Consider the following 11,693-nt stretch of genomic DNA (forward strand, 5'->3'; position numbering starts at 1 on the left):
GCAGCCAAAGGTTCCCCTAGCTAATGACTGAAAATATACACAAATAAAATTATCTGAAGCTCTTTAAATGTATAAATGTATGGAATCCATTAGGTGGGCTGGGTTTGCGCCACAATATCGCTGGATCTGGCCTGCAACTGCAAGCAGGGAGTTTGGTCCAATTTCCACTTATTTCAAGGTCACTTATACCCTTGCAGTAGTATGACTGTAGTAGGATGTTAACTGTGAATCGGGGCAAATGTATTTCTGGATTTCTGTAGGCTGCTAAATGCATTCTAAATGCCTAGAATTAGAAGCCTGACTTAAAAAGGGAATTCTGATTGAAAAGGAGAAAAATAATATTATTATTTAGCTGCAGCTTAAGCTGCAGCTAAACACGTAGCAAACGTAAGATGTGACTTCAATGTGGACTTTAATTTGGTGTTGATTTGATGGGGTTCAGGATTATGTTGATGGAGATACTTACTGCATAACAGGACAGAATCTGATGCGTGGGACATAAATGTTCTCATCATCATCATTTACCAAACTATACATTCCCTTTGGAAGCATCCCAGGCAGCATTAAACCCATCTTCTTGTAACTTGTTCCAGCCCAATTAGTAATTTTAATTTTATTACTGTTTATTGGCATTTACATGAATGCCTCAGATTTACTGTGTGTTAACATCTTTGACAAGAACCATCTAATAAAGTTCTTGATGTGCTGCAGAATGGAAACAGGCCAGAGAAAGTCTTTCTGTACACAGCAGTGTCAGTAGGTTTACATTTTCTCTGCTAAAGTCTAACAAACAGTAACCAGTGTTCGAAAACGATGACAGAGACACGAGAGGAACGCACCAAATTCATCTTCATTGGTTTAAAAACTGGGTCAAGGCCAGTGCTGAGGGCACTATTTCTGTGTAAATAAAGATGCAGCAATACCCCATCCCGTGTGTACAGCACCCACGACAGCCAGCTGGGCACCTGGGGCAGCCGGAGCCCCGCGGGGTGCGGTGCGGCGGGCCCGCGGTGATACGGGCTCTGACCCGCCCAGGTTGACACACGCAGCGGCTGCTTCTACCTGGGCCGGGACATCCCGACACGGGCGCTCCCCGGCGCGCCGGGGACAGGGACGGGAGCTCCGACCGGAACGCCGCACTTACCTGGCGGGCTGCCCGGGGCAGGGGCCGGGCAGGGAGCGGCACCCGGGGCGTCTCAGCCCCGGCGGCTGGAGCGGGGGCGGCTCCTCCGTTCCCCCGCGGCATCTCCTCCGTGTCCGACATCCGAGCGCAGGACGCGCCGCCGCCCACCCGGCAGGCGCTCTCCGGCTGCCTCTCGCATTTCTCCCACCGGCCTCTCCCTCCAGCACCCCCGGTTGTTTATGTGCTCAGCGAGCCCCCGCAATCCCCCGCTCGGCGGGGCCGGGGCAGCGCCCGCGGCGGGCGGGCGGGCGGTGCCGGCGCTGCTGCCCCCTCCGCCTGGGAGGAGCGAGCGGCGGCGGGCGCGGAGCGGCGGCGGGGGGAGGGCAGGATTTAAACGAAGGGCGGTGACACCGCACAAAAGATTTCGATAGGCTCAAGTGAGGTTACAGCAAAGGCAGCGGGGCGGGGGAGCTCCCCCAGAGCCGTGCAGCGTCTGGCTGGCAGCGGCGTCGCAGCCGCCGCTTCCCAGTAGTTTGTCTGAAAGCCTGAGAAAGGGAATTTAAACGAAGATTTCCTCCCCTTCTTCTTTTTATCTTTTTATTTTTATTATTTTTTTTTTTTTCCCTGGGAGTTGGCGGCTCAGCCAGGGAAGATGGCAGGAGGAGCGTCAGGCCGGGCGGGTCGCAGCATCCGCGGCTGCAGCCCGCGGCCACCACCCTTGTTTGCGGGAAGAGCCTAAGTTGGTGCGGCGGCGGCCACGGCGGGAGCCGGCGAGGAGGGCCCGGGGGCGCAGGGGATGGACCGCGGCGGCGGGGACCGAGCGCGCAGCGGCCGCGTGAATGATCGCGGCAGGAAGGAGTGAGGCAGCGGCAAAGGAAGGGGAACGGATCCGCCCGCCCGCCCCAGCACCCGGATCCGGTGGAGCTTTTTATTTTTTTTTTTTTTTACCCTCCTCTCTTCTGTTTTTTTCCCTTCCCCCCCCCCCCCGCCGTCCCCCGTGTCCCGGCTCCCCGCCGTGCCCCTCTCCCCTCCCGGCCCGGCTCCCCGCGGGTGCGCGGCGGGGCCGTGCGGGGCGGGCGGGCCACACCCTCCGCGGCGCTTCCTGCGAGCCGGGGCCGCGGCGGGCGCCGGGGGCGGCACATGGTGCGCAGCCGCCGCCCCTCCGGCCCCTGCGAGCTGCGCCCGGCGGGCGCTCCCCGACCGGAGGCGCCGGGGCCGCGGTAGCAACTTGGAGGGCTGCGCCCCTGCCCCAACTCCGCTCGGCGGCGGCGCGTCCCTGAGGGATTCCGGCTGCTGGAGGGAACTTCGCGCAGGATCCCCGCGGCCGGCTAGCACGGACGGGGTGCTGGGAAGGGAAGGCGAGCCAGCGTGCGAAAAGGAAAGGAAGAAATAGATATTTGTAACTAAAGGATGCCGGACCGGGGCCCGGGGGCGCCCGGCGAGCGCCGCCCCGCCGCGGGAGCGCCGTAGGAGCGGAGGCTGGAGCGGGGCGGGCGCCCCGGCCGAGCTCGCTCCCCGCAGCAGCGGCAGCCCCGGCGCCCAGAGCCTTTTCTTGCCTCCCGACGATTAATGGAATGATGTTGCGGAAAAGGCAGAGCGATCCTGCCGGGCTCAGTCGGGACTGCGCGGGCGGCGGAGGCGGCGGCAGCGGGGTAGCGAGCGGCATGCGAGTGCCCCCCCGGCGCTATGGCTAGCGGTGGCTCCGGCAAGTCCAGCAGCGAGGTCTCCGGCGGCGGCATCCCCAGCAGCAGCTCCCTGCAGAGGAAGAAGCTCATCTCTATCTGCGACCACTGCAAGATCAAGATGCAACTGGTGGCCGATCTGCTTCTGCTGTCGAGCGAGACCAGGCCGGTGAACACCGAGAGTCTGTCTGTCTTCGGTGAGTCCTTTGAGAAGTGCAGGGACACGATCATTGCCAGGACCAAAGGACTCTCCATCCTGACCCATGACGTCCAGAGCCAGCTCAACATGGGACGCTTCGGGGAGGTGGGGGAAAGCCTGATGGAGATGGGGGAGCTGGTGGTGTCCCTGACCGAATGCTCTGCCCACGCTGCCTACCTGGCTGCAGTGGAGACTCCGGGGGCCCAGCCTGCTATGCCTGGCTTGGTGGATCGCTACAAGGTGACCCGATGTAGGCATGAGGTGGAGCACGGCTGCGGGGTCTTGAAGACCACCCCTTTGGCAGATATGAGCCCTCAGCTCCTGCTGGAGGTTTCTCAGAACATGTCCAAGAACTTGAAATTCCTGACAGATGCCTGTGTGCTGGCCAGTGAGAAATCCAAGGATAAATTTGCTAAGGAGCAGTTCAAACTCAGTGTCAAATGTATGAGCACGAGCGCCTCTGCCCTCTTGGCGTGTGTCAAGGAGGTCAAGACCTCGCCCAGCGAGCTGACCAGGAACCGGTGCGTCTTGTTCAGTGGACCTTTGGTGCAGTCTGTCTATGCTCTGGTGGGCTTTGCCACTGAGCCCCAGTTTTTGGGTAAAGCTGCCACCATTAATCCAGAGGGCAAAGCTGTGCAAACTGCCATCCTAGGAGGAGCCATGAGTGTGGTATCTGCTTGTGTGCTCCTGACCCAATGCCTCAGGGATATAGCCCAACACCCCGAAAGTAGCACCAAAATGAGCGATTACAGGGAAAGGTTGAGGAACTCAGCTTGCGCCGTCTCCGATGGTTGCAACCTGCTATCTCAGGCACTAAGAGAAAGATCTTCACCCAGGACTTTACCGCCAGTGAACTCCAATTCTGTGAATTAACCCCCACATCTTCTGTTTAGATCCCAGTCATTGCTAAAGGAAAATAATATCCCACCTCCTCACCCTTTTTTTGTATACCAAAGAATTTGCTTGGATGAGCCCAATCCTTTGATTTTGTGTGGTGAAGAAGCAGAACATATTCGAACTATATGTACTAATAAAGGTAGCCAGTTTTGGCTTCTTTTTACTTTAAAGTTAAGCAAGTATCTGCAGATAAATTTTTCTTTATTCAACAAGGTCTTCACATAAATGGTAATAACTGTTTCAAAGTTTTTATATTTGGGGAGGTGGGGGTATCTTAAAAAAAAGGAGAAAAAAAAGAGCTTTAATCGCGCTGGGTGCGGTTTTTAAAGTTTGTCTTGTCTTGTCTTCCGAATTTCCCTTCTAAATTTTGCTGTTTGGTTGTGCAGGAAAAAGGTTACCTCAGTTCTCACTCATTTAAAAAAATGAAAAAACCCAACAACACATAGATGATGGATGTAGCTACTATTTTGTTTGTTTTTGTTTTGTATGACTTTTTTTATTTTGCATCAAGTGTTAGGTTAGAAGTGCATTTGGTGTGTAGGAGTGGAAGGACTGGAGGTTGTGATTATGTTTTCCATGTGTTGATTTCCAAACTGGGGGAAAAGCTACTGTGAGTGTTTAAACAAACAAACAAAATTACACTATAACAAAAGTGATTTTTAATTTTTTTCCAATGTCAGTTTTTATCTTGCATGTACTGGAGTATTTATTTCATCTATTAAAATGTTATGTTTCTCAGATGCCTTTCTGTGAATCTCTTAATACTTGAATAATTGAACAACTAGGCCTGTTTGCATTGTATGTCATTTCCCCCAGGGAATGGGTGGTACAAACGTAACTGGAGTTCTAGACAGCAGCATACAGGCTTCAATTCAGTTCTTTTATTTTTATAAATACTGTCCCTCCCCCAGTACTACCCCTCCTCCTCAGGAGCCTCTGACAGAGCTACTCCAGTTGTATCTGTGGACAGCTGGGCAGTGCTGTGTACACTTGGATTGCTTGGCATTGGGATGGCTCTGCACTGGGATTGCTCTGCAGAGCGCTGGTGGTGTCTGCAGCAGGGCACAGCCTGGCTTTGTTTGTCTTTATCAGCATTCGGTGTTATCTTTTGAGTTTTGTGTTTTAATTCTTGCTGATGTTGTGGACCATCTGTGTGTTAAATCTGTGACTTTCCATATTACTTCCTGAAAGACTTCACCCTGCTGGATGGCCCTGCGTGTTCTATGTGTCTGCTCGGGATTGTGAACGTTTGCCGGAGTGGGCTCTGTATTTTTCAGAGGTTTTTATTGGAACTCCTCAGTAGAGATTTCTGTCAAAGCAGTTTGAGGTTGATGTTATAGATTACAGGAAAAGATAGCCAGCTTTTGAGGCCCAGTCCACCTCCACTTGAATTCCTTGGGAACTGAGGGCAGACCTTAGTGAGTCCACCTTAGTGGACCATAGCATACTGCTGTAGTTCCAGTAGTTGCAGTGGTGAATTTTTTCAGCCTAGTCTTTATGGACCCGTGGGATCTGTTGCCTTCTATATGTTGTGTTAAAGGTAAATAGAAGAGCAAGTCTTCTGCAAGGAGGTTTTGTTTGACTGCCCTGCTGCATTGCCTAATTGTGGTTTTTTTTAATGGATCTGCAAATTGAGCAATGTTGAAAGCTCTTGGAGAACACACCTTAAAATGTTGCTACCACGGCTTAAAACTTAAGTTAAAAGTACTGTCCTATTTATTCCTTTGAAGAAGGTAACCTTTGGGTTTTGGGTATGGGACAGCCCTGGAGTAGTGAAAGGTCTTCCATTTATAGCATTATTTTTTCTCCTGCACATGATGCTTTACTTAAATGGAGTGAAACAAATAATGCCCTGTGAACCCAGCAGTATGTGCTGCAGAGGCGTGGATGTCCACATCTATGTGGTGTAGTATACAAGTATAAAGTACTCTTACTGTTTTTTCATGAATAAATTCGTGCACACGATGTTCTAACTTTGACTTCGATGCCTCCGCAGGTATTTCCTCAGAGGCTTTCACGTGTGCACACACAAACGTTTTCCCATCTGTGTGGCAGGAACAGCTGTAGGACTCCAGAGGGATTCATAGGAGGTCAAGGCCATCTATGGGGAGGTCCTGTGTCTCTGGGTGTTTGGAGTTGTCTGTCCCTTGTATCTCCTTGCCTCGTAGTGTGTTTCCGTGGAAGCCGAGACTCCCTCCCAACCGACCCTTCCTCCTTTTCCGCAGTGGCTCTGTGGGGAAGGAGGAAAAAGGGACTGTAGCACACGTAATGCTTTCAGGATGTACTATCTTCTGCGGCTGCACACAGGAGGTGAGGAACCAGCTCCACCCTTCCTTTGCATAGATCCTGGATGGTGCAGAACTTCGTGTGGGACGTGCAGGGATGATGCTGAGGAGCTGCAGGGCAGTGCTGTGCAGAGAGGGCACATGGCATCCTTTAGCTCCAGGTCTTTTAAGTTACCGTGACCTACATTGGTGAGGCCTCCTCCTTGCAGACATAAACCAGAGGATTCTGAAGGGCAGCTCTGCAGCGTCTGATAGAAGAAAGTGGTGTCCCACTGGCTCTTTTGATGTTTCTACTTAATAATTTTTGGTGCTGCTGAACTAATTAGGTTCTTTTTGATTCATTTATACATTATTGAGGTTATATGGATCACAGTACAGCCTCCTTATTACCTCTGCATATGAAAGGCAATATATTATTAACGATGATAGTGCCGATCTTTGTTGTGGTAAGATCTTGTTTTAAGTGGTTTAGTGCAATTTTTGTTTTAACAAGGATATTGCAGATTCTTTCCCCCTTTCTTATTATATTTTCAAGTGAGGTACATGCATAAATATATAAATAAGTACGTATCTTCTTTGTCCTTTAACACTGAGGGAAAACGAATCTCCCTTTGCTTTTGAGCTGTGTGAGTTTTGGAAGGGTTTGGTTTTATAAAATAAAATGTGAAATGTAGCCAGGCCATGATTTTAGTTAACAGGCTCCTTAAATATATATATATGTACATACAAGTAGTAAATTCACCAAAGTAACTTACTGTGACATTTTAAAACAATAGTAATTTTAACAGTTCAAAATGTTCAGTCATTTCTTTCAAGAGTAGAACTCACACAAAGGGAGCCATGAGCTGCTCCCTGGCCTCAGCTCAAGAGAGTATCTGTCAGAATCTGTGCTATTCATGTAATTAGCACAACAAAGGTCAAAAAAAAGGCGTTTGATACAAACAAGCACAACTTTTTATGCACTCTGACTAAATGATTAACAGGAAAATGTCTATATATACATATGCATATTGTAGCATTTTCTGAGCTGAAAGAGTGGGGTTCCACTATTAAATATGAACATACATCTATTTTAAATGCCATAGTGCCACATTTATAAAGAATGTATATTGTGCTAATTTATTTGGAATTTATTCCTATAGAATATTAATTCTGATACAAGACATTTCAGTAGGTATATTCATGTTTGTTTACTTTGTACTCTCTGGGACAAAAAAATACAAAGTGAACAAGTTTTCAGGGTGCACTCACAGGCCCCATCGAGGTCACTGATTACCACTTGGCATCATATTTCAGGCCCTTGTTGCCCAAATGCATACGCACCATTTAGGTCAGCAGTAGTGACACTATTTCACCATGGGCTTAGACAAGCAACAGACACGTTTTTCTGATCTGGAATCTTGATGATTTTTGACAAAAGAAAAGGTTTTGTGGTGCTTATATCACATATCTAATAGATTAGTAGTGCATTTAATAAAAGGGTTAACTTATTTCTAAAGACATTATGCAATGCACATTTGTAGCCAAAAGCAACACTATCCCCACCAAAAGAGAATTAAACTTACTTCTTAAATGCAATAACTTTTTAATAGGGAAGAAGTTGTCACCTTTGTATTGTCTGTAGATTTGATACTATCTTTTGGTTGCTGCTTCAGCACAGGGAAGTTCATAGTTGATGTAATACAGCAGCTGAATCTCTGAGATTGAGGTCACAGCAGTGTGTTTTCTGATTCTAAAAAAAGTAAGTTCTGTAAGACAACCAGTAAACTAGCAGCAAAATGCTATTGAAAAGCAAGTGCACTATTTAAGGGAACTTGCAAATGTAAAGCCATGTTATTTTTCAAAACTAAGAAAAAAAAGACCGTGGGTCAGATAATTCCCTTTACTTTTTACCACAGGAAATGATCAAAGTAGCAGAAAATCTGCTCTTTTTGGCCAAACTTCTGTCAGAGGCAGAAGGGGTCGAGCCAACACATGGTGTATGCAGCCTTGCAGCAAGAGAGGGGATGTGGCTGATGGGAAAGGAGGTGGGACCAGAGAAAATCTGTAGGGTAATACCTCTTATTAAACCCACAGGAATTTTCCTATTCTAGATAAAACAGAGGCTGATCCAATAAAGCAAATCTCAAACAACGCGACCTTTCTTCCCGGGCTGCTGGAAGGCTGTGAATGAGGACGTGGGGCTGGGAGTGTTTGGGATGCTCTGAGCTGAGCAGCTGTGCTGCTGTGGGGAACCAGGAGTCTCTAGGGTGGCCCTAAGATGTGTAAGAAGTACAGGCACAATGTGTACCTGCCAGAACAGTTTGGTGGGAAACAAAGGGGTTGGGTTTTATCTTTTTTTTTTTTTTGCTTTCTTCCCTATCAGGCTCTTTCCAGACTTTACAAGCAGAAGCAGATGGTAGGGGCCAGTACATTTTACTTCTTTGTTCTTGCTGCCTGTGAAAGGTGCCAGATGGGCAATGATAAAGATAGAAATTCTCTTCCTGTAGCCCAGGGATAGCGGAAAATGCAGAGCTTCAAGGCTGCCCTAGCCTCACAGGATTACCATAACATGTTTTTTTGGGCCCACTGTTTCACTCTTTGATTTTTCGCCAAGAAAATGACAGAAAATCCCAGTGGCAATTTGACAGGGGCATTGAGAACCATTGAAGTGTTTCCCACAGGACACCAAACCACCACCAAGTTTGGATCACTTACAACTGGGCCAAAAAGTAGAAGGGCTAGGTATGAAGTGCAAGGCCAGATCCTTCATATAACTAACTCAGAAAATTAAATACTGTGTACTCTGAGAGATGTTTATTTACTTGGGAATTAGAATTATCAGAATTTTTATTAAATAGTTCAGACTTACATTTAATTAACATAATTAGCAGTATTCTGGAACATTTTCTTAATGAAGACAGACATCTATGGACATGAAGGGCCTCATCCATGACTCAATGAAATCTGTAATTAAATATTAATGTTTTCCAAGCTATGTTAAAATGTTAAGGGTTGTTTTGCGTGGCAAAGCAAGGCATTTCATATTGATTTTTATTAATCTGAATATTTTCCTAGAACTGGTTTTATTGTACTAGAGTCCTTTGAACTTAAGGGGGTGTTTTTGTTTTGTTTTTTAAAACCACTCAGTGTATGATGCTATATTTCAACAAAGTCAAAAGCAGCATTTCAAGAGTAATGCAGAGATTCCTGGGGTCTTCTGTCAGCTTGCCAGGCTCTTGTTCCTGTTCTAACTTAATTTTTTATAATTTCCTTTTATGTTAATAAAGGCTTCTTGTGGTTGTAAAAGTTAAAGTTGTCTCACTCCATAGACAGCCTGGTTCTTATGTAGATACTATTTATATTATTTAGAAATCCTGCTGGTTGCCAGATGGAGCTCTTTTGGGTTTTATGTTAAATACTTGGAAAGCTAAATAGCTTGATTTTCCTCTCCTCCCTCCCTCCTTCCTCAACAAAATAAATAAATACTTGAAAAATGATTACTAACAAGTTCCTTAACTTCAGTTTTAAAACCAAATTAGTTTTAGGTGAAGTGACTGCAAGTATGAGATACCTCAGAGCAGTAGGATTTTGGTAGAGTTTGACTTACCTACCAGGATTTTAAACCGACAGTTTTTCTCCAGTTTTGTTTGAGCAGCAGGAACCTGAACTTTAGTCTAAGGATGGAGAACCCTGAGAAGCAGAGAACACAGCCCTGGGTCCTGCAGTAGCGTTTCTTGCAGGATCTGGACCTCAGGTGGAAACCCCAAGATGGGCTTAGACTGCAGTGGCTGTTTGGATCGCTGGAAATCACTGGCAGGGTGTGGTTCTGTGCTGTGCTGGCCTGCTGTGAGCCATCTGTATCCTGGGATTAGTTTAACCAGCCTTTGGGTGACCGACAGTCTCTGCGGTAGCTCCAGTGCCTCTCGCTCCCTGCTCTGAGCAGTTGGGTGAGTCAGTGAGGAGGAGAGATTTGACATCAGGTTCTCCATCACCAGCATGGCATCACCATCATAGTATGGGCATGAGGAGCCCATATTGATGCTAGGGTGGGCTCATAATGAAGTGTTTTATTCCCCTGAACTTTGGGGTGCTTCACTTTTCACCTCATTCTGCCAGCTGAGTTCACAGGGTCTGTGTTAGTGACAGAGCACCAGCAGCAGAGCCAGGCCAGGTCTGGTGGGCTTTGTCTGGATTTTAGCAATTGTGAGGCTTCATTTGCTTGAAATTCACATAAACTGCTGAGTAGGAATATTTCCCAAAAGCACAGTGCCTGTTGGGCACTGTGGTGCTGATGAACTGCTGGACCTCTGTTTCATACTGAATGCATACAAGGTGTTCCCCCAGGTCATGCAGAAGTTGCTTGGGAAGCACTGGGAGTCAATGTCCCACTAATCATAATTCTGTTGTTGTCAATTTACAAAATGTCAATAGAGCAATTTTGGCCTCCAGGGTTATGTTTTTAAAGTGCAGAGTAAAAAATTGCCCTTTCCTAGTCAATTTTTTTGAGTATGTATTGATTCTGTCTGGTTCACATTACATATAGGAAGTCTCTCAAATTGCCAGGCATGCTGTTCAGGTGTACTTTGGGCCCTGTTTGCATTCTGAACATGCAAACTGTGGGAAAAAGGGAGAAAAGTCAGCTAGATCTGTATGTACAGTGTGACAAATTACAGGCCCTGTAGCACTTCTGAACTGGCGTGCAGTTAATGCTTTGGTCTTATTTAAATGGCTCAAATTTAGTCAATGTTAAAAAATTTACTTTCTCTTTAAAAATTTACTATGAAATCAATCTGTTCTGGCAATATTAGATTCATAGTTCCAAAACTTTATCCCTTTTATCATCTTAAAGTAGCCATTGGTCTGAAACTTTGCAATCTCTGGGTCTGGCTTAAAAAATGAAAAGGAAATTGAGCCGTATAATTCAGTTTTAGTATTTTTAATAGCTTTAAAGCTAATGAGTTGACCTATTTTCAAATTACAGAGCATGGAAAAATAGTGGATGTATTCTTTTTCATGTTGAAGTGAGCTATTGTTTCTCTGCTCATAATTAAAAACTCACTTTTTAGAAACTCAGATTGGTCCTAGGCATTGCAAGAAAGTCCGTAAGCAAAACTGTCTGCATGAAATTTCCTTAATACTGACTTTAGGACTGACTCATTCAGGACCTGTAATCTTGTCTTGTCTTATGACAAGAGTATTAGGGGAGTTTGTCCCAACAGCCTGTAAATGGAGCTGGGAGCACCTGAGTAGGCTGAAGAGCAGTTGTAGAAGTGAGCGGTACAAGCTCCAGGGACACGAGTACTGTCTTTGAAACTTCAGAGGTAGCTGCTACTGGCTGGGGCACTGCAGGTTGTAATACTCTCTAAAAGTTACAGTGAAATATAGGACTGAAAAAAGCTGTGAGCAAGAGAGGTTTGTTTCAAAGTGAGGGCACAACTTGTAGTTTTGAATGGGAAAAAATGAAAATATTTGGTCAGAACTGTAAGAGTATTTAGGGGCTTAACTCCCATTGATTTTCAGTGGGG

At 46.7% G+C, this 11,693-nt stretch overlaps 1 protein-coding gene across 1 annotated transcript; it reads left to right on the forward strand.

Annotated features, from left to right (window-relative positions):
- Positions 1 to 2,198: 2,198 nt before the first annotated feature.
- TLNRD1 (talin rod domain containing 1) lies at positions 2,199 to 9,480 on the forward strand. The gene has a single exon (XM_039381723.1). It carries the CDS (start codon positions 2,810 to 2,812, stop codon positions 3,875 to 3,877), a length of 1,068 nt encoding a protein of 355 aa, XP_039237657.1. The 5' UTR covers positions 2,199 to 2,809; the 3' UTR covers positions 3,878 to 9,480.
- Positions 9,481 to 11,693: the final 2,213 nt, after the last annotated feature.

This window comes from Pipra filicauda, unplaced genomic scaffold, assembly GCF_003945595.2.
Source record: "Pipra filicauda isolate LSUMZ 115617 unplaced genomic scaffold, ASM394559v2 scaffold238_size1193820_pilon, whole genome shotgun sequence".
In the NCBI taxonomy this organism is placed as follows: Eukaryota; Metazoa; Chordata; class Aves; order Passeriformes; family Pipridae; genus Pipra; species Pipra filicauda.

Coding starts and splice junctions, on each gene's coding strand:
- TLNRD1 (XM_039381723.1), top strand. CDS start 2,810: ATGGCTAGCGGTGGCTCCGGCAAGTCCAGCAGCGAGGTCTCCGGCGGC.